Raw genomic sequence first — 24570 nt, forward strand, 5'->3', positions numbered from 1 at the left:
CTCAACCTTGACCTCATTCTGTTCAGTACCTCGAGTAGACTCACCAGTCATGTGAGTTGCTTGAGCCTCTTGCAAGACTTGTTCCCCAACATTATTCTCATTGTTTACTGTAGCATTTTCCTGCGTATTTACAGTCTTTACATCAATAACAGTTGGTTGTGTTGCTATTGGAGGAGTAGAGATGTAGTCACCAGTTGAGTCCTTAGTACCACTTGTTCCTGCATTTTACTTATTCTTGTTTTTCCTTCTCTTCTTGTTAAGTTTTCTTGCTTCAGGAGTTGGTTCTGGAATAACAACTTCCTTTGTTGTTTCTTCCATTCTTGTGTTCTTCTGGAGCACCCTACATTCTGTTACCAGATGACCCACTGACTTGCAGTGTCCACAGTACTTTGGCATTTTTACTACTTCAATATCTTGCACAAAAGAAATTCCTTCCTCCTTTTCCACCCATATCTGATTTGGGATAGATTTATAGATGTCGACATCAACAAGAACACTGGCATAGAAACCAAAGTCTCTTTCTAGTGCGTGTTTATCCACTCCAATTGGGTAACCGATAGTTTTACCCATTGACATCAGGATTTCGTAATCCCAGTATTGTTGGCCTAACTTAGGGAATTTAATCCAGAGAAGAGCTTTGGTTTTGGTATGAACATTAGGATCAAAGTCTGGTGTCAATTTTGAGAGCCTTAGAGTTTGTTCCCCAAACCTCCATGGACCCCCTCCCCAAATTTTCCTCCAATCAGTTTCACTGGTAAGCCGAATTATAAAGAAGCCTTTTCTCAAAGGAATAATCTTCCAGTCACCTTGAGGATTCCATTTATCTGCCGCTATTGAGCATACTTCTTCCAGCTTGATTTTCTGCAAATCTAACCGACCCACCAAACAGTACTTGCAGTAAATTCGACCCCTTTCTATTGATTTCTTGGGGAGCTTGATAGATGGCATGTTGCCTTTAATTTCTAGTATAGGTAGGTCATCGACATCCAGATGTTGAGGTTGGTCACCTCTTACTTTGTCAGCAAAAGAAACAGTTCTTCTTTGAGCTTTGTTCTCGACTTGGTTCGGAGCCGAAAGAGCTGGTCTTGCTTATGCTAGGACTCTTTCTTCAGCTATTCTCACTCTTGCGAGCGGTGTTCTCTCAGATTCCGATATATCTAGGGTTGTCCACGGTTCGGTTCGGGTCGGTTTAGTCCAAATATATGGACCGAATCATAAGGGTCGGTTCCTAACTTCCCAAACCATAACCAAACCGCAGCAGAAGAAAGCCAAATTATAACCAAACTGTAAAATTGGTTCGGTTCGGTTTAAAACCGAATCTATTGACTTATAGCCCAACCTAACAACAATTTTCACTTCACCACGGGCTCATTTAATAGAGGCCCATTCCAACAACTTTGGATCAGGCCCTGCCGCCCAGGCGCATGCTTACTACTAGGGAATATATTGGCCCAAACTATCTATAACTTTGTTGTAAGAAACTTGGCTTTCTCATAGATGATATGGGACTAAACATACTGAATAAAAATAGACTTTCTATGATATCACTTTGAAAAAAGTGAATATGTATGATTTTTATGTTTGCAATTGAAACATTTTAAGTTGTTTCTACGTCAAGGAAACACTACTTGTCAGTTAAAAATCAAGAGGTAGGGATCTATTTGGAGAAAGAAATCCATGTTAAGGATCCTTATTAGTTGTTTCAATGTGCATATGTACGCGTATCTCTCAAAATTGTTATGATAACTAGTAAAGCTTATGGGTTTTTTTTGGATTGATTGCAACGATTGTGTTAAAATTTGTTTTGTTAAATAATGGGATTCTTTTGAATTTGGTGATAAGTAGTAATGGGTATAGGAGTTAGAAACTTAGAACTGATTACTTGTTGGAAGAATTGGTTACATGAAGGAAAATGGGTTACTCATCTTTCATTGCAAAGTCAAGAATTTAGTCCCACATCAAGGAAAATGAAGAATCATTAGACCAAAGTCTTTATAAGTTGGCTTGTTTGCTACCTTGTGCTTACACGTGGTCGGAGCCCCTATGTCTCATCACAGAAGTGTTGGACGTTTGGTAATAATTGCTTTTGAGCCCAGCAAATTTAGTATATTTAAATATTTATAAACGGTCCGGTTCGGTTTATCTCGGTTAACCGAAGGGTCAAATCGTGAGCCGCACTGATTGGATTCGGTTTTGCTTTTATGAACCGAGAACCGAACTGAGACATTTGAAAACTGAAAAAAGTGGCCGGTTCGGTGCGGTTCGGTTCGGTTTTTCGGTTCTTTGGTTTTTATGAACAGCCCTAGATATATCCATCGTTAGTGGTGGAGTTAATATGATATAGACGGGAAGAAACACCCCCCCCCCCAAAGGGGAAGTTTCTGGCTTCTTTTTCGTACTCTTATCTATTTGACTGGATGAAATTCGCTAAAAAAAGTAAAAAGTTTACCTGATTACTATTTTGCCCTTCCAATACGTCACTCATAGAATCGCCTTAAAAATCGCCTCTTAGAGTTTCTAGGGAGAAGTTTTAGTCTCGATTTGAGAAGTTGCTGGTATGTATATTCTTTACGTTGTACTATGACTGATCAAATTCATCACCAAAAAATTTCTTATGGCTTTTAGTGGTCATACACTCATACCGATGCGTTTGTCTAATGATCACTTGGTAGTGTGTACCATTAGCTTAATGCACGATATATCTTTGATTTGATTGATTATCATACTTAAATGGTAAACATTGGTGTTATTGTTTTGATTGACATTGGATATCATAACTACTTTAAGAGTTTTACCATGTCCTATATAATACTAGGTATCACCCGTGCCTACGACACGATTTGTTATGGGGTGCTTATTATGTTGTTTGTGGCATTAATCTTGGTACACTCAAGTATTTTTTAATGTGTGGACTATGTGGGACTTTGTAAACATTTTATTTTGAAGTGGTTGTTTATTTTGTGGATTGCCAATATGTACTATGGTGGTGTCTCAAGACCGAAAAATTGCGCCCTTCAGTAGTTGGAGCCTTAAAGTTGATCGAGTTATACAATTTACTTTTTTCTAAATGCATCTACTCTTTTACTTTTGGTTATTTAACCAGAATGTGAACTCATCATCTTCCTTCTCATCCTACAACCAATAGTACTACATACAAAAAGTTATTCACAAAAACTGTTTGAAATGAATAACTAAGAGAAATTGAGTTGAAAAACAACCTTGTAAATGAAACTTTCAGAGTCTAAACTTTTGATGCAAACGCTATCACCATTTTCTCTTTTCTATTTCGAATTCAACTGTCTATATTTAGTGCAGACAACAACTTTCGGCATCTTTGTTACTTCGATCAATCACCTAAACACATAAACAACGAATCTTCATTATTCATTATTTACTATTCAGCGAATTTAATAGTAATGATATAAAAAGCTGTACTAATTAGTTCTCCATTTTTCATGTTTTTAACAACTTAGAAATTATAACCTAGATCTCCAATGTCCAATCTTCTAGGTATTACCCGATGGAATGTTCATCAAGTTTCTTTATTTGCATCATGTTAGAAAAATAAAAACAAAAATGATGTAAAGTTCAATTCATTTGTTTACTTGTGTTTGCTCATTTGCTCATGTTCCCCGATTCAATATTAAGACATGAAATTGAAAGATAGGGTGAAAATTAACACTTCCACAAATGGACACCAAACCAAATCGATACATACCTATAACTTTGACCAATGGCCATACACTTGCGCTTTCAAAGCATAGTCTGTTACACGAATTACACTGTGGGGTATCCTCAAAACAGTACATATCCTAGCGGCATCTATACCTTATTACTGGTGGTATAGCCCATAAATCTTAATTACACCACTTTGGAGATACGTCTATAATATTGCACAGCAATTAAATATCATATGATGAAAGTGGAGTCTTCTTATGTCCATTGAGCTTGTTGGCCATGGCCATATGCATCCTAAGTCGCCGTAACTAATATTCTAAGTCCTCCTAAGTCCTGAAATTATAGTAACTTCAAAATGAGTTAACACGCGACGCAAGGAAATAGTTCTATCTCCAAAGCAAGGTGTGATAGTCGTATGCCATTATGTGCTAAGCATGGTCCAACCCAAACCCAATGTGGTGTCTGAAGGCACACGTTCAAGACTCATGCTGCTTGTTCTTGTGCTTGCACATTGGATAAGAATTGTTAATGCTTACACATTGCTAAAGTAAGCAATTTTGATCCCTGATATCAAAAGAAAAAGTAAACAAACTAAAACGCATTATTAGAAACAAAAATTGAAGTATGAAACTACAAAGCTACTAATCACAATTCACACCCATATTGCCGCATTGGATAAGAACTGCTAATGCTTACACATTGCTAAAGTAAGCAATTTTGATCCCTGATATCAAAAGGAAAAGTAAGCAAGCTAAAGCGCATTATTATAAACAAAAATTGAAGCATGAAACTACAAAGCTACTAATCACAATTCACACCCATATTGCTGATAAGTGCTCAAAAAGTGCAATTTAACCCTCGATTATGCCTCTTGTTTAGCAATCTTAGTGGACTAATAGTGTTTGTAAGTTATGTTTTAAGATTCTACAAGTGAAAAAGAGAGTTTTGTAGAATATTAGAGAAAAAGAGATAAAATGGAGCAATTCGGAGCATTAAGGATCACATGGGAAGCCCGTGGACAATCATGGAGAAGGCCAAGGAATTGAAGCTATTAAAGATGCGACTTGGACCTATTTTAAAGCCTATTTGGAAGCCCAAGGCCAAAGGATTTATTGCTTGGACCAAAACCCGCAAAAGAGGAAAGAAAAATAGACCAAAGGTGGAAAAATAGAGTCTCGCGTTTGAGACGCGACTATCGTGCGTCCAGACGCGGTCACGCGACCCATGCATTTGGGACACATAGATCGAGCATCCAGACGCATTGATTAAGTCTGGGACGCATGAATAGTGCGTCCAGACGCATGAATCGACACTGTAGCCAATTCCTTTTCAGTTTTGGAGATGAAGTTGAACTCTGGAAGAAGTCTATTTGTATTAGGAAACAAATGATGGTTTGGAATGCTTCTAGAGCTCATTGTAACCCCTATAAATAGACGACCTAAGTGCCTCATGTAAAGGGCCAATTCACTTATATTCTTGTCTCTAGAACTTGAGGCAGAGAGAGATTAATAATAAAAGATCGGTTTTAACTAGCTGAGTCTTAATAAATTAGTCTTTCTAGTCTTATGTTCTTCGACTCTTCTTCTTCTCGTTCTTAGGTGTTCTTCCTTCTATATGGAAGGCTAATCTTCTCCTTCAAGGGAGGAGATGAAGCCGGTGCTTAAGGTTTAATGATTCTTCTGGTTTATGGTGTTCTTCAATCAGGTTAGTTCTTTATGTTTTTAGTTATTAGTTCCATTGCCCACACCAGGGGATGGAAGTATAGATTAAGGTTTTTATTTATTACAATTGAATATCATGCTAGTTTAGAGTTTTATTTATTGCAATTGAATATTTGCTAGTAACATGCTTTTATTTATTGCAATTGAATATAATGCTAGAATAGAGTTTTATTTATTGTAATTGAATATTATACTATTATTCTCTATTTTTCTTCTAATTGTGTAGTGTTTTAGAGTAAGGGAAGTATTCCTTGTGTTTTCCTTAGATGGTGATTCATTGAATAGCTACCCAAGCTCACATAAAAGGAAATAAGATACTAGTAACATGAACATAGGAACAACCTTAAGTAGAGTTAATTGTTTAACGATGTTTCACCCAAAAGGCATCGGCACTCGCCGATTGCCCGATTGTAGTCTACTTGAGAACAACATGAAGCAAAAGTCATTGAATCAAAAGCATTGGTGGATTTGAATCTCTTGAATCTATCTCTCTCATATTCTCTCCCTTTTCCAATTCTTAGCTTTAGTATAAGTTTAGTTAGTTTAGTTTAGTTTAGCATTAGAATCTAAAATCTCTACAATTATAGTTTTTAATCCCTCAAACCCCTTTCCAAATCCTCGCCCTTCATATAAACATACACTTAAAAGTGGAACGATACCCTACTCATCCTTTACTTATTGAGGGATAATTAGGTTTTGATACGCTTCTTTTTGTTCAACGACCATCATCTATCTACATCATCCATATACCACATCTCACACACAAAAAGAGGCTGGTCAAATGGCGCCGCTGCCGTTTTAAGTTGTTTATGTTTAACGTTTTCTTTCAAGATTAGAACTTTGGATATTGAGGTATAATTAGCCGCATCATCCATCCTTTTGAGAAAGAGAGAAGCTTGAAGGGTATCTCGAAGACAAGATCTACCATCCAGGTTAGTTGAATATTCATTCTTTTTATTTCATTCTTAGTATAGTTGCATCGTAGTTTAGTTTTATTGCTTTCTTAGTATAGTTGCATCATAGTTTAGTTTTATTGCTTTCTAGTATAATTGCATTTAGGACCTTTTCAACAATTGAAGTTGTAAGCCAACACAAATGAAATATCAAACTCTAGTGTTTTTGTCCGAATCTTGACAAACGGACTATCGCCACGTGGGGGCGGGTACTTAAGCAATCTAAGTGATTCACCATAACCCTAGAAGAGACAGCTTTAGACAACGGGCGAGATACTAGCTGCAAAGCCCAACCCAGTTAAAGAAAAGTAGTTTTGCATATTAGTATAATTTAGAATAGTTGCATATTAGTTTAATTGCATTCAAGCATAGCAGGATAGTTTTCATCATCTTCGCATAGCAAGAATACTAGACGAGATTGATATAATGGCCGCACACAATGATGGAGGTGTTGTGGACACCAATAATCCTGAAACTATCCTACCCATGCAAGCATAACAGAGGAAGAAGCTGAGTGATTTCTATTCACCAATCATTGGAGACCCACCAAGCAGTATTGTTTTTCAAGAGACAGAATCTAACCAGTTTGAACTTAAAGCATCAGTAATCTCTATGCTTCCAAAGTTTAATGGTTCGCATAATGTCCAGCCATATGTTCACATGAACAAATTTCTATCGATCCCTCGAACTTTCAAGAACCGAATATCAAAGATGAAGCGTATCAAGTTGATTCTTTTTCCGCTCTCACTCAAAGGTAAAGCCTCTTAATGGTTAATTGCACAGCCGATCAATTCAATAGATAACTGGGAGAAGTTGAGAATGAAGTTTATGAACAAGTTCTACCCACCCCGTAAGATGATGCCATGCAACAAGCCATTAGCAATTTCAAAGGGAAGGTGGTGAAGAATATCATCAAAGCCGGGAGAAATTCAATAATCTGCTAGTCTCATGTCCACATCATGGATAATGAAAAAGAGCACACCGCTCATTTTTTTCTATCGAGGACTCTTGATGATGAACAAGCAGATGATACAAATCAATGCACAAAGGCAAGTTTACATCGATGGATGGAGAGGAAGCTTACAACTTTCTCGAGAATTTAGTCAAGAAACACAACACAATGACTACTAGCAACGAGGATGTCGCTAGCATGGAGGGGAGGAGCCAAAGCAATTTGGTTACCAAGCACATGAACAATCGATCAAGAACTGAAGTCTACATTGGCGGCGGCCACCAAAGATTGAAACTTTGAGTAAGAAATTCAACCGGTTCTCCATGAATCCCTCCAAGATCAACAAGTCTCAAGCTAAATCTCTCCCAATCATGCAAGCTAGCCGATCTCGTGAAGTTTGTTCAGACACTTCCCATGCAACTCTAGAATGTCCTGATTACTATCAACATGCATCAATTGGAGAGTACAATATTAACTCATTTCAGAGGCCCAACCAAGGTGGTAATAACTTTCAAGGCAATTATTGTAGATGCAATGACCACCACCGGTTCTCAAGATCAAAGTTATATTCCACGAACAAGTCAAGTTTCACAATTGGTTCCTCAACAACAATTATACTCTCAGCAGAATTCTAATACAAGTGGAGAGTTAGTGCCTGATCCTAGGAGAAATTATGCCACACCTGCCAACCTGGAGAATGCTATTACTTTGCTTTCACAGAAAAATCAGAAGTTTGAAAGTGTTTTAGAGCTTCTTGCACGATCTCATTTCAATCTCCAACAATTTCGTGCAAGTCAATGTTCTAGAATGGAGTCTCTAGAGGCTAAGGTCGACCAACTCACCACCGCTTTGTGCAGAAGAGACAAGCCACTCAACCTAACTTATTTGGAACCAATATCGAAGAGTAAAGATGTATGCCACATTGGGACAACTGCTAGTAATCGATCACCTCCATGATCATGTCACCAATTACTACTCTCGGTCGATTGAAAATAGACAACAAGGTTGACTTACCTTCTCATGATGACATTGCTTCTTCTGAGCAATCGGTCAAGATTTCAAATGAAGTTCAAAAGGAAGTGGGAAATCCTTTCCACTCCCATTTGTCAAGATGACCAAGACAAGATATGCAAGAAAGCCAAAGATAAAGAAGAGCAAAAACACATGTCGATGTGTTTGTACCAAAGGCACCTTTTTCCTATGTTTTTGCTCAAAGCAAAAGGACAAGCAATTTTTAGAGATGAAGGAGGCATTTGAGAAAGATAACATCAATATCCCCTTTCAAAGCAATCAAGCGGTTGCCATCATATGCCAAATTCTTGAAGAATGCATGCAACATAAAGAGAAGTACTCATGTTCCAAAGCGGCGTTTCTAGCTGGACAAACAACATCTATTATCCATCCACAAAGCTCCAGTCAAGCTCAAAGATCCAGGAAGTCCTACAATATCATGCAAGATAGGAGAAAAATTCACGGGTAATGCTCTTTTAGACCTTGGTGCTAGTGTTAATCTCTTGCCATATCATGTGTACCAAACGTTGGGCCTGGAGAACCTAAAGCCTGCAAAAGTCAAATTGAAGTTAGCTAACCATAATACCAAGATTCCCAGAGGCATAGTTGAGGATGTTCTTGTTCAAGTAGCCGATTTCTACTATCCAGTGGATTTCATTATGATAGACACCCAGGAAGCCTTTGATAAAATTCCAATTATTCTAGGCCGACCTTTCCTCGCTACTGCAAAAGCTTTGATAAATTGTCACAATGGTGAAATGAAGATCAACTTTGGTAAGATGTCCATGGACATAAATATCTTTCACCTGTTGCATAAGGATTGTGATGAAGCCGAAGGTGAGCATGATACAAGAATTCGTCCCATTTGAAGATACAATTGAAAGTGCTCAATCTACAAAAAACTATGATGAACCTGAGAACCACACCACAAAGGCGTTGCTAGCCATGTTCTTAGAATCTCTGCAGAAAATTCAGGATTTAAGTGAGCATAATGGAAAATTGATGAGAGAGTATCATACCTTGAGAAGATGAACTCTACATTTCAGGATGAACAACATACTTACGCCCGAGAAAAATCGGTTACTAGAGAATCAAACTTAAAAAGTTTTGGAAAAACAAATGTAATCTAGAAATTGAAATGAGTCTTCTAAAGCAGAAAGTGGACCATATTGATAAGAAGCATTGCACTGTTGAAGCCTCTTCTACACCATCATTGTCTGAACGAGAGAAGTATGTGAAACAGTCTACCAACCACCTTGAGCGTAGTCAGCCAGATATCTATTATCAGTACTGTGGTGGTAAAGGGAACATCAGATATTATTGTCCTGTTAGAAAGAAAGATTTTCGTCAATCTTCTATACAGAGGAACCACAAGGCCTATCACAAAATCATCAGACCTGAAATAGTTCAAGGTAAAGAAGCAACTTCACCATCAATCTTTCCGACATATCAAGGAGTATTTTTGACAACCCACAAGGTGAGACCTCCTCGTCCTCCAAACATTCGTCAGATTTGGGTAAGAAAATCTGATCTCCGCTTAGACTATTTATTATGCTCGGACATAGTTCTTGTTGATAGAATTCTTTATCAAGGCACCACCATAATACTTGATCAGTTTTGTATACTTTTGCTAGAAGAGAGATTTAAACCCCTAGTAAACTGGAAGTAGAATTTTTAGACTTAGCCCGTGAGACTTGAGTTTTATACCCATTCTTTGGAGAGTTATTACGAAAAATCCGAGTCTTAGTGACTCGACATCTTTCAGTTCTTTATGTCGTTGTAATATAGTCTTATTATTTGTTGATTTGGTTAATCACGAAGTGACATCAACTGGGGAGATAGCCATTAGGTCTTGTAGTCTATTCGAAACAGAGTATCATACTGATAAGTCAAGTAGTGAACCCATTCAGCCTTTATCCCACCTAGTAGGACCATCATGTTAAACCCTTTTGAGCCTTACAATAAGCCATTTTCTTTCATAAAACCCTTTAACCGACTCCAGACAAAGAGTATAGCCAAAATCTTTATCAGCCATACCCATATGTTTCTGAGAATACAAGGGGCACAAAGAGGAAGAAAGACCACAAAAGGAAGATTACAAGGAAATATCAGAGAGATACAATGAAGCCCATCATTCTGTTCAAAGTGAAAGAAGCTAGTGGAAAACAAGCATATCCAGTACTAATCAAGGATATACCACTGAGCTTTTAAAAAAAAAAAAAAAAAAAAAAAAAAAAAAAAGTTGAACAGAATGGATGGAAAAGCTAAGAGAAAGGAAGAATTTTCTCTGTAATACAGAATTTGAAGGAAATCTTCCAAAGAAAGAAGCAAAACCCTTAGTGTTTTCAGAAACAACCTTAGAATCCTTTTTACCTTTCCTTCATAAACCAATACCCAAGCCAAGTTACAACCCATGACTTATCATTACAGTATGGTACGAAGTCTAGAATAGGTGAGAGGATGCTAAAGTGAAGGACCCGACACTTCATATGTGATTGACATTCTTTCCATTAGACTAATTTCATCCAGAAGTCCGTTTTTCAAGGTAGTATATGGGATGTTTGTATTCACTATTCTTTTCCCCACATACATGAGGTAAAATAGTAGACCATCTTCTGAGAGATTTTTTTTTGAGAGTATGACCGGTGAGGATTGAAAGTCGAGATTATCTACTTATAGTAAACTAAGGATTCCGTTTCTTGGATAGGAGAGTATATGAGATTGACTAAGTACACACATAAGCCTTGATTGAGAATTTTGTCAATTTTTACTATCTCCCATCATAATCTATGAGTCTTTGTAGCAATGTAGTCAGCAATGGAGACTTTCTATTGGAGTAAGCACTAAGTGGGTAAGGAATTTCTCTCTTTGAAAAATACTATCATGCTATTGATTGATTTTGTGGGTATATCACCTGAAAACCCTCACGAGACTATAACTCGTTCTTCTTGGGGAACTTTAAGGTTTAAAGCATTGTTGCATATGGTAAATGCAATCGCGATGCCTGCGAAAGTGAGTTAGGATTTTATTTTTTAGGATGTAATTTTGATCACTTATCTATTTTTTTATCTTATTTGCTAAGAGACTAGCAAAAGGCTAGTTGGGAGTTGTGATAAGTGCTCAAAAAGTGCAATTTAACCCTCGATTATGCCTCTTGTTTAGCCATCTTAGTGGACTAATAGTGTTTGTAAGTTATGTTTTAAGATTCTACAGGTGAAAAAGAGAGTTTTGTAGAATATTAGAGAAAAAGAGATAAAATGGAGCAATTTGGAGCATTAAGGATCACATGGGAAGCCCGTGGACAATCATGGAGAAGGCCAAGGAATTGAAGCTATTAAAGATGTGACTTGGACCTATTTTAAAGCCTATTTGGAAGCCCAAGGCCATAGGATTCGTTGCTTGGACCAAAACAAGCAAAAGAGGAAAGAAAAATAGACCAAAGGTGGAAAAATAGAGTCTCGCGTTTAAGACGCGACTATCGTGCATCCAGACGCGACCCATGCGTTTGGGACGCATCGATCGAGTGTCCAGACGCATTGATTAAGTCTGGGATGCATGAATAGTGTGTCCAGACGCATGAATCGACACTGTAGCCAATTCATTCTCAGTTTTGGAGATGAAGTTGGACTCTGGAAGAAGTCTATTTGTATTAGAAAACAAATGACGGTTTGGAATGCTTCTAGAGCTCATTGTAACCCCTATAAATAGAGGACCTAAGTGCCTCATGTAAAGGGCTAATTCACTTATATTCTTGTCTCCAGAACTTGAGGCAGAGAGAGATTAATAATAAAAGATCGGTTTTAATTAGCTGAGTCTTAATAAATTAGTCTTTCTAGTCTTATGTTCTTCGACTCTTCTTCTTCTCGTTCTTCGTGTTCTTCCTTCTATATGGAAGGCTAATCTTCTCCTTCAAGGGAGGAGATGAAGCCGGTGCTTAAGGTTTAATGATTCTTCTGGTTTATGGTGTTCTTCAATTAGGTTAGTTCTTTATATTTTTAGTTATTAGTTCCATTGCCCACACCAGGGGATGGAAGTATAGATTAAAGTTTTTATTTATTACAATTGAATATCATGCTAGTTTAGGGTTTTATTTATTGCAATTGAATATTTGCTAGTAACATGCTTTTATTTATTGCAATTGAATATAATGCTAGAATAGAGTTTTATTTATTGTAATTGAATATTATACTATTATTCTCTACTTTTCTTCTAATTGTGTAGTGTTTTAGAGTAAGGAAAGTATTCCTTGTGTTTGCCTTAGATGGTGATTCATTGAATAGCTGCCCAAGCTTACATAAAAGGAAAGAAGATACTAGTAACATGAACATAGGAACAACCTTAAGTAGAGTTAATTGTTTAACGATGTTTCACCCAAAAAGGCATCGACACTCGCTCGATTGCCCGATTGTAGTCTATTTGGAGAACAACATGAAGCAAAAAGTCATTGAATCAAAAGCGTTGGTGGATTTGAATCTCTTGAATCTATCTCTCTCATATTCTTTCCCTATTTCCAATTCTTAGCTTTAGTATAAGTTTAGTTAGTTTAGTTTAGTTTAGCATTAGAATCTAAAATCTCTACAATTATAGTTTTTAATCCCTCAAACCCCCTTTCTAGTCCTGTCCTTCATATAAACATACACTTAAAAGTGGAACGATACCCTACTCATCCTTTACTTATTGAGGGATAATTAGGTTTTGATACGTTTCTTTTTGTTCAACGACCATCATCTATCTACATCATCCAAATACCACATCTCACACACAAAAAGAGGCTGGTCAATTGCCGCATTGGATAAGAACTACTAATGCTCACACATTGCTAAAGTAAGCAATTTTGATCCCAGATATCCCCAAAAGGAAAAGTAAGCAAGCTAAAATGCATTATTAGAAGCAAATATTGAAGCATGAAACTACAAAGTTACTATCCTCACAATTCACACCCATATTGCCGCATTGGATAAGAACTGCTAATGCTTACACATTGCTAAAGTAAGCAATTTTGATCCTTGATATCAAAAGGAAAAGTAACCAAGCTAAAGCGAATGTAAATTTCTATAAACCGTGAAAACCATGCGCAGCAGAATTAATGGGTTCTCACGATTTTGGATAGAAATTCATACCTTTTAGATAAGCTAAGATAACTCTAAGAATATTAGATATATGAATCAACAACCTCTTGATCTTCTGTTTTATTCCTATCCTTAGATTGGATGTTGTGTGGGCAACGATCTACCAACCTTTTCTTTCTCTTTTTCCTTGCCTCTCTTTTTCAATCAAAAATGAAAAAATGAATAGTGAATTCGGCCAGGAGAGAAGGGTTTCTATTTATAGGCTATAACAGGGACCATGAGGAGAAATTAGGGTTGGGCCTCCTGACGGGCTTGGGCTTCCCATGTTCGCCCAGAACACACGACCCAAGTCCGTCAACAAATAGCTTATTCCACTAAAGGCCATTGTTGCACTACCACCCTAATCCCAAATTACATGTTACGTTTATGGGCACTCAACCTCATTGTCATGTCGGAATAAATCCACCTGCAGGGTTTACATGACAATCCTTATGAGCTCCTCAAGGGTACATCATCAACCCGATTTCCTGCGGGTCACGGATTTCTTCTATAATCAACAGCACACTTTACATACAATGTCAATACCCAATCCATCGAGTTTGTTGATTCACAAATGAATCTCACTCATTGATGATTTAAAGCAATGTACAATGCACGTAAGTGCCCGTTATTATATCCAAATTAAGAGGACAAACATCCATAATAATAGATCGAGGTGTTTGTTCTCTTATATAGTCAGTATAAAGAGAAATAACCTCACTTGGTCCTGTTCAATACACACAAAGTGTACTAGTGTAATCCTATAGTCAAGATAGACTAATATCAGATTATACTACAACCATACCAATGGTTTGTCCAAATCCATCTAGGTGTTGAATGTTTACTTATACTTTATAAAGTACTGATGATATGATCTTCTGTGTGTCACCATACACCATATCATCTACAACATAAAGTATTAGACACATACATATAACTAATAACATATATAATATGCATAAAATTTGTCCATATAATTCTCATTCAAAATATAAAGAATTAGAGTTATTACAAAAGTAATGTTTTAGTATATAACCATATCAGTATAACCCATAAAGCTTAATTACACCACTTTGGAGATACGTCTATAATATTGCACCGCAATTAAATATCATATGATAAAAGTGGAGTCTTCTTATGTCCATTGAGCTTGTTGGCCATGGCCATATGCATCCTAAGTCGCCGTAACTAATATTCTAAGTCCTCCTAAGTCCTGAAATTATAGCAACTTCAAAATGAGCCAACACGCGACGCAAGGAAATAGTTTGATCTCCAAAGTAAGGTGTGATAGTCGTAGGCCATTATGTGCTAAACATGGTCCAGCCCAAACCCAATGTGGTGTCTGAAGGCACACGTTAAAGACTCATGCTACTTGTTCTTGCGCTTGTACATTGGATAAGAATTGCTAATGCTTACACATTGCTAAAGTAAGCAATTTTGATCCCTCATATCAAAAGAAAAAGTAAGCAAGCTAAAACGCATTATTAGAAACAAAAATTGAAGTATGAAACTACAAAGCTACTAATCACAATTCACACCCATATTGCCGCATTGGATAAGAACTGCTAATGCTTACACATTGCTAAAGTAAGCAATTTTGATCCATGATATCAAAAGGAAAAGTAAACAAGCTAAAGCGCATTATTATAAACAAAAATTGAAGCATGAAACTACAAAGCTACTAATCACAATTCACACCCATATTGCCACATTGGATAAGAAATACTAATGCTTACACATTGCTAAAGTAAGCAATTTTGATCCCTGATATCCCCAAAAGGAAAAGTAAGCAAGCTAAAACGCATTATTAGAAACAAATATTGAACCATGAAACTACAAAGCTACTATCCTCACAATTGACACCCATATTGCCGCATTGGATAAGAACTGCTAATGCTTACACATTGCTAAAGTAAGCAATTTTGATCCTTGATATCGAAAGGAAAAGTAACCCAGCTAAAGCGAATTATTAGAAACAAATTTTGGAGCATGAAACTACAGAGCTACTAATCACAATTCTCAACCATATTGCTTTGAACATGTTATTAGTTCAAAGATATGTACATAACCCTAAAACAAATGACATTAAAGTAGCACACCTTAAGCATATCATCTTTCAAGAAGAATAACATACTGACATAGAAAAAAGACAGCTTATGCAGTAAAGAGTAGAATAGCACCGTTGAAAAAAACATATCAATTAACAGGTGTTAATCCAAAATCTAATTCCACTTAATTACTTTTGTTTTAACACGACAATAATTAAAATGTGAACAATAACACTACCATCTCACGCAATGCAGTATGTAGTCGATAAAATTAATTGATGTATCTATTTCCATTCAAATGGCCTACTAATTTGTGATGCAAACCATAACCAACCAAGCCTAGTGCTTTATACACATTATGTTCCAACATGACACTATGGTCTATGGCAGTTTAATACTTGAAAGTTTCTAATTCTACTGGAAATTTTCAATAAAATAGGGAAAAAAAATCAATACCCGAAAAATCAAAAAGATGAACTATATGACTATACTTGAATCATAATTATTTTGATTCTCATATTTGTAGAAGGAAATAGTTATTCGATTAGATTTTGGGTTATGCTCGCGGTGATAGTTAGGTGAAAAATGTTTAACTATACCTGAATTATAAGCCAATAAGATTTTATGAGCTGTGACAGAAAGATTTGAAAAGTAAAATGATATAAGCGAAAGCGAATGAAAATGAAGGAAGAGAAGAGGTTTGATGATCAGAAGAGTGAGAGGGTGCATTTAGGGAGAGAGAGAGAGAGAAAGCGATAGAGGGCGTTATTAAATTAAGAGGGCATAAGAATACAAGAGTTTCAAATATTTATTGTGACATTGATCACACCCCTTAATTTCAAGTGAAACCCTAAAATCACTAAGTGTGTTAGTAAAAAAACATTTAATTCATTCAAAACGATCCAGAGCGTACACATGTCACTATTCTAACTCTTGTTGCGGATGCTAATAGGAAACACGCTTTGTGAGTTGCATACAACCTCACTTAAAAACAGTTAATGTCCTGACATTCCAAAAGAACACTCGAAAGTTAGAGCTAGCCTAGACAAAGCTAGGTGGCTTGTATGCAACTCAGAAGTGATTGTAATTAAGGGCTATAACTTGTGTTCCAACAGATGTTTGATTTTATACATGTACGGTTAATGATCTGCAATAGTTGGCAACCACTAATGAAACCATATATATATAGCAAATCATGAAATTTACATGAAACTAACAAAATTATGAAAAGCCATTGAGGCGGATAAGAAGTAGGTACTTAAGTATGCATGTAATAAAGCTCACCTCTTCAGGCTCGAATTCGATGATTTAAATTTTATGCTTTGGCGCTTCCACAGTTCAAACACTTGAATTTCAGTCAAGCCCTTGACATTCCTAAACACTAAGAGTAAAACAAATTACAAATACAATTTCTAAGTTTTTCAAGTTTGTAGATCAAAATGACTGAAAATGGTTACAATAATGCAATATTTCGAAGTGAGAATTTGTCTGAAGGTGGAGCAGTCGAGTGATCAGAAATGTGCCACTCAAATAGTTCAAGCATGTAAAAAATACGTGTCAATAAATTGCCAAATCTGGACATGTAAAGAATCTTAGTTGTAGTTCTTCCAATTGATTCTACCTTTGCTAATCTCTTAACATAAAACTTAAAGAGATTGCAATATACAATTTACATAAGCAATCAAAAACTGAAAAAACATAAAAATTAAAAGTAAAAAATCATAAATACCGATTTGTTATCCATCAAGTTTTGCTTCACATCTCTCACCAACATCGGGGAGCCATTTTATTTTCAGATGTACCTTAAAAAGAATAACAACTATGTCAAGGTCATCGTCATCTTACTCAAACATCAAGTACGTCAAAATAATATGCTTACCAGTAGTGGTCATAAACATGTTTTTTAACGTCTTTATTAGGTAACCCATTGCTAGAGAGTTTGAAAGATTGAGAAGCTCCATCCATGCTTTCACAAAACTTTCATCGGCTCCATCTCGCATAGAATCTATTCTTCCTATATGAATCTTACAGGTAGCCACCCTATCACTTGTTACCTAGAAAAGAAAGAAAACTTCGGATCATTTTGATGGGGGTAATAAAAAATTGTATGGTAGGGATGTAGTAGGCACACCAGTAATGTTTTCAACTTCATACACAAAATGAAAGATTAGTTTAGCGATTATAGCACCTAAGCTCACAAACCGCTACCTGTATGTGATTACCTAAGAAGGAGTAGACAGAGTAGAACAACCTGCACTCCAACTAATTTCTACAGAGCTTTTCTTCTTTAATTTGATTGAGAAAGAAAAAAAGACAATATAATCAAATTAGGAAAATTCGAAACATAAGCATAAGAAACATACTATATTTATAATTGCTAGTAAGCTCTATACATATATATTGACTGACATCAATAGCATAGGCAAAAAAAGGCCTGATCAAAACTAATGGAGCCATTATATTAGACAACTTCTCAAACTCAATATTAAAACTACCCTTGGAGATGTGGTCTATCAAGTAAAACTACCTGGTCGAGGTTGGTGCTGGACCTGTGAGGGAGATGAGCTGCCTAATTGAAGTCATGGACGACTGAAGAGAATTGTGACAAATACTTTGAACAAACACCATGCAAGAACAATTAGTAAAAAAAGCAAGCAAATAAAATTCCTATGTAGTTCACGAAGAATTAAACTACCAGTTTTCCACAAATAAGGTTGTAGAATTCACCATTGACTAGAAAAAAAAAATTAAGATGTGGCATGTTAGTTCGTATAGCACCTCCTTGCGTGACCGCTGAAGCACTTCCCATGAGATGTCATTTTGGTGATAACCCTGCATGTTTTTTTTTCCATTGTACTATGGCGCTTGCGTTATTAGGTAAAAAAGAACATGCATTGAGCTATTTTGATAAGACCTGAGGGCACACGACCATTGAAACAAAGAAACGTATTCAGATAGACATTCATAAAAGGTCTCAATCCACAAAAGTTCTTCAAATGTGTATTTGAGGTTCTTATATATATAAAGTCACTCGGTAGAGTATGAGTATAGAAAATTTTAGCAATAAAGACAGAGTAGAAATATTAACGTTAAACAAATCATTTATTAACACGCAACAGATACTTATAGGAAGTAAACCTCGTTGACGATATACAGGAAGTAAACCTCATTGACAATATTGAGCATATGCCGACAAATCTAAAAAACTCGGCGATTAGGCCTCTACAACCATATGTATTATAGTGAAAGATCAGTTCGAGAAACAATTTAAACACAAAATGCCAATATGGGAAACCATTAAAAAGATATTGCCACCCTTACAGATGAACGAAAATTTCAAAACCCATTACGACTACTATGCAAAAAGTCATGATCAAAGAAGTAAGATTCTTACTTCATTGATATGCAACAAAGAAAAAATGGAATCGAATCTCACCAAAGTTGTACCGATGTACCTTGATTGATATTGATCCCTTCTTAATCAGTGGTTACTGTCAATAAATTTTCTAGCAACAACAAATAATTTGTTGAATTCGTACCCACAGTTATACATAGAAAACAAAGTTAAAGACGATGGAAAAATAAAAACTAATAGGGATAGATGATATATAGGTAGCTAAAACAATTTATACTACATTAACTGACTCTGAAAATAATGAGAGTCTGGGGAAGTGTGGCTTATTTTACACACACACACACACACACAGCCCTATAACACATTTGAATCAGGTCATCAAAATTTAAAATTTAAAAAGTAAAAATAAAAATAAAAAAATAATAACAAAAATCAATCTGTTAACGGCGATATACTCATATACAATGCTTCGCTTGATAATGATATACAACCCCAACATCATTTTAATAAGGACTCATACCTTATTTCTGTTTCAGATTGTGAAAGGCCATTAGAATTTGGCAAACAACTTTGTCCTGAAATAAACTAACAAAGGTAATGTCATCTTATGCTTGAAACTGATAATTCAAGGGCAATGAAAATGCCTATATATATATTCGAATTCGTTCAAAGTTTCAAAAAAATAAATGTTAGATGAATGAAAGGAGACGTTTGTGGGGAAAAAAAAGGGACAATCAAAAGAGAACCTACCTGAGAGAATAGGAGTGGTGCATCATGGCAGTCGCAATCCATCTCAAAGATCAGAAATTGTTGGGAGAGGATGAGAGAGACTGGAGTCAGAGATGTTGAGTTAACTTGTTGAGCAGCCGACTTTGTTTTAAGCGGCACTTGATGGTGGAGTTAATTCGCGGGTCTATTGGAAGTTTAGAAGTTTAACGTTTTGGTTTCTTCCTTTACGTTTTGTTTAGTCTAATAGAAACAAAGCCCAATCCAAAAGCCCACAACTGATTGGGGAGAGAAGCCGTTATAAAAGTTTTGTTAATTGTTATAATAGGAACAAAGTTAAAGTTAGCACATTAAATTTTTATTAATTAAAATATTAATTAAATTAAATTAGGCATCCAAAGTGTATGAATTGAACACAAATTATGTGGTTCCAATGCTTAGATTTAGCTCATTAAATTATTATTAATTGAAATATTGATTACATTAAGCATCCAATGTACAATGCATGCATTGAATTTGTATTACAAAACATTTAGTTCATTAAGTAATACTTTTAAATGGCATTGAAAGGAGTTTCAAAATGCTCTAGATCGTACATCTTCCCCAATCTAATTCAGATCCCCATACGATCCCGACCACCCTTTGTCTTGCCATTGTGTTTTATTATAATAGACTAGGTATAACCCGTGCCTACGGCACGATTGGTTATGATGTACTTATTATGTTGAATGGAGGATCTTATTATGTTTTAGAGGCATGTAAATATTATGATCCAATGTCCAAAATAAGGTTTTGGAGGTGTAAGTCTCTCCATTTAGAATCATATTCAATCAATTAAGCCTAGGAAATAGTCATAACTTGTACAAAAAAAATTAAATTTCATTTAAGTTGTTGTACCTAGGTAGTCAAGACAGGAATAATAAAGCTCCCCAGAAAATCAGAATAACAGCAAAAGACTCTTAATAAGGCTCCCCATGGAAAAAATGTAAGTCGCAAATAGAAAGAATGGAGTAGTAGGAATTTATGTAATATTTCTGACGGAGAACATTTACTACTAATGGTTGGTTAAGTTCAAATTAAAAAAATACCCCTTATATATCCCTTACAAATCATAAATTAAAAAGATAATTTTTTTTCCATAGTGATTATTTATAACCAATCATAAGATAAATCAAATCATAAAACAAAATGGGATATAAAAGTAAGTTAGATTGTGTGAAGAGATAAAAGCAACTCAAGGACATCCTAATTTTCCCATGGGTTGTATTGGCTATGATATTCATTTATTCACGATCACTTTCAACATTATTTGTCTTCTCAGTTGTAAGATGCTCTTTCAGAAGTTTATTTTCTTCAATGAGTTTCTAATAATTTTCCTAAATAACTTAATGTTTTTCAAGTAGTTTATCAAAGACATATTCTATTTTTCAGTAGTGGCGCACACAATATTTTTTCTTGTTCTCGTATGTCCTCGTAGTTGAAGTCGACTATTTCACATCCGTGGTCTTCTTGTTAAAAACTAATTGCTTTCTTTGCAACATCATGTTCCGACTTTTTTTTTTTGTCTTGCAAACGTTTTTGCAAAAACAATTTATTCTTTTTTATTCTGGAGATATCAAGTTCTACCCATGCCTCATATAGATCGTCAGTTTGGGTGTATCCATACAAATCAGTTCGCATGTTAAAGTGCTTCACCATATTGATGCAATAAGGTTTTGAAAGAAATGGTGTAAACTGACAATGGCGATTCCATGATCTGCAAGACACGGAGATTGTATTAAAAGAGAGAAGACGAGCTTAGATTTTTTATTGACACGGCATTGGAAAAGCAAGGAAGAACTTTTTCAACCGTTTGCGGACTATCTCCTTGAAACAGATGGTGATAATTACATTATTGTATTCCATCCCTGCAAATCAAATGAAGCAACAATTAAAAGCGATGTTGAAATTAACAGAATGAGTAAGAAAACTATGAACACTCTGCTTTTCACCGAGAGAAATTCCTAACAGTTAGGATGTAAAACTTGAAATTAAGAAGTAAGGTTCAAAAAGTAACTTGTAGTCACTCTTGAAATCTGTAGTCAAAAGCAAAGAAGTTCACTTTCAAGAGAGAAATAGAGATTTTGGTGATATAATGTGCATATGTCCAGTAATTTATAGGTTAGAGATTAGTAGAGGATACCATAATATGTACTTAATTATAATTAATGTATGTCCGTTATCGGCGGTTGATGGCATGCCTATTTTGCAGGAGAAGTATTTCACCCGAGATTATGCTGACAACGAAACTAGGTGGATTCCATATCTGACAACATGAATTTAAGTAATTCCAAAATTATAGGAATATAATTACCATAGAAATTCCATTCTTTGATGATGGCATTAATTACATATTATAGTAGTTAAAACTTCATCATCTGTTCGTTAAATACCATATAACTCCCCTCTTGTGCCAGATTGTTTGATGATTTGCAAACATGCATGTAGTTCAAGTTTTTAGCCTTCTCCTTAAGGGTGGTGTCCAATAGATTGGAATATTGGATGTGCTATGCATTTCCTTTTCTTCAGTTTGGAATAACCATAAAAGAAACTAAAATAGAATGTGAAAATGTATGTACTACCACCAGATTAGTGCTTTTGTGATTTAGATTTAGATTCAGAGTTTGTTTTTGTCGAACTAAATTTCTTGAGTTCATCTGGTAGCAATCCAAATTTATAGTTCAAATAGATTTAGCTATTACTCATTTGAAAAATATGCCCTTCTTGAATTTACAACTTTTCTTTGCATTAACCCAATAATAACATATTTTCAGGGTGGTATTGTATTGGGTCCTTCTATGTTGGGAAATTTTACATGGTTTAAAACACGTACAGTTGGTTCCCTTTGAAGAGTGTAATGGTGCTCGAGAAAATGGCAAATCTTGGACTACAATACTTTATGTTCTTAGTCGAGGTGGAGCTGGAACTTGCAGTAATCAAGCGCACAGGTAAAAAGGTCGTTGTTATTGCTCATTGTGGTATGCTTGTCCCATTCTTGATAGGAACGGTTGCTGCCTCATTCATGGCGGATGTGCAAAATAAAAACCATACCAACTACCTTATCATCCTAGGTGTTGCAGTCTCAGTCACATAACATTCCCAGTACTTGCTCAAATACTTGCTGAGCTTAAATTACTAAACACAGTACTTGGAAGGGTAGCCATGGCTTCTGCCCTTGTTAATGATATGTGTGCTTGGATAATCCTTTCTATATCTATTGCTTTAGATGAGAAGGATACACTAACTATGGCTACTTTTAGTGTGCTTGGATTAGGTGTATCTTTTGTTTTACTATGCATATTCGTCATTAGACCTGCAATTAATTGGGTCATTAAAAGGACACCAGAGGGAGAGAATTTCAATGAGGTCTATGTAAGCCTTATACTCACTGGAGTTATGATATGTGGCTTCACTACGAATGTTATTGACACACATTCTATCTTTGAGGACTTTGTATCTGGATTGCTTCTCCCAGTTTTCTTTGCTATAAGTGGGTTAAGGACAGATATAGGAACGATACATCAGAAAGGTAATCATGCAGGAATAATGCCTTGTGCTGCACAGGTGGGTGTCACTCTACTCGCATTTTACTACCAAATGTCATTTCATGAAGGAATTGCTCTTGGACTCCTCATGAACACTAAAGGTCCGATCGAAATTATTATTCTTAACGTCGGAAGGGACCAGAAGGTACACTCCTCTCTAAAAAAATTTCACTAACAATATTAATTGGATATGCCAGAGAGGGTTGCTCTCTTATTTTGGACAACACACAGTAGATTGAAATGTAATTAAACTCAGTACCAGCTAAAAACATAGACCCTCACAAACAAACATGAGAACATGTAGGTGGATGTGTGAATATAAATTGCTTTAACAATAGTTATTGTGCGGCTTCTAGAAATAGTGTTTGCAAACCATTATTCAATAATAGTAATGGAATGCACTTCATTATGATACTAATACTAAATAATTTATTGAATGGGAAGAAATCTTATAAATCAGTCTTAGAACTAAAAAGTAGCAAACATCAAAGTACATACACCTCCTTCCAAAGCTATGTACATTCTCGGCAGGTAATCTAATTGAATCTCCCGTTTAGCTGGTTGCAGTGCATTGTCAATGGTATGAGGACCCATTCTGGCACATAAGTCAACACGAGGATTCACCTCCTTCCAAATTGATCCCCCGAGATGTGTGTTTGCTTAGTTGATGCTGCTCTTACATTCCAATAAACTCTATTCACAGTGGCAGAATCTGATTGAATCTCGATGTTTTCCCATCCCAACCAAATGGTTTCGGACAATCCTTAGCAATAGATACACATTCTGCAACAAAATTTGTCTCTAACACAAAGCCACTGCTATAAACAACTTCACCAAATGAAAAACATCTCTATTAACCCAAACTTTTCAAGATTAGTATTCAGGTGCTGGATCTAAAAATCATCGCATAATGAAATAAGTCAGACAAAATAACTTGCACTGCATGGGCTGTCTGGATATGGAATGTGTAACAAACTGGAAAGATTTAAAACTCGCAGAATCAATACTGCAAAAGTGGAAAACTATGAAAAATAGTAGACTTGCCCAAACTTGATCAATGTAGAAATGGTGCCGAACGCTGTCTCCAATCAACAATGTACGATTGTATTTCCTAAAGTTGAAATTACCACATAATAAAATAACAAACTGGAAAGTTATAAAAAACTTGCTGGTTCAATATAGGAAAACTGTAAAAAAGTGTAAACTCACCCAATCTTGACCGATGTGGAAATGCTTTTGAGCACTGTCTCCAATCAACAATCTACAATTGTTTTTCCCAAACTGAAATTACCTTAGTTATTTGATAGATATCCATTACCTGGTTTAAAATAAAAATCCTGACCAAAAAGTGACGTAAAAAGAAAAACACAGACAAAAGAAATAATAATATTAACATATGTACTTGGGGCATGGGAAGATAAAGAATGCATTCCC

The 24570-nt window shown here is 35.7% G+C and overlaps 1 protein-coding gene across 1 annotated transcript; it reads right to left on the reverse strand.

Annotated features, from left to right (window-relative positions):
• Nucleotides 1-225: 225 nt before the first annotated feature.
• On the reverse strand, nt 226-948 carry LOC147486503 (uncharacterized). The gene has a single exon (XM_086573757.1). It carries the CDS (start codon nt 946-948, stop codon nt 226-228), a length of 723 nt encoding a protein of 240 aa, XP_086429883.1.
• Nucleotides 949-24570: the final 23622 nt, after the last annotated feature.

The sequence above is a fragment of the Coptis chinensis genome, chromosome 7, assembly GCF_015680905.1.
Source record: "Coptis chinensis isolate HL-2020 chromosome 7, ASM1568090v1, whole genome shotgun sequence".
Lineage (NCBI taxonomy): Eukaryota > Viridiplantae > Streptophyta > Magnoliopsida > Ranunculales > Ranunculaceae > Coptis > Coptis chinensis.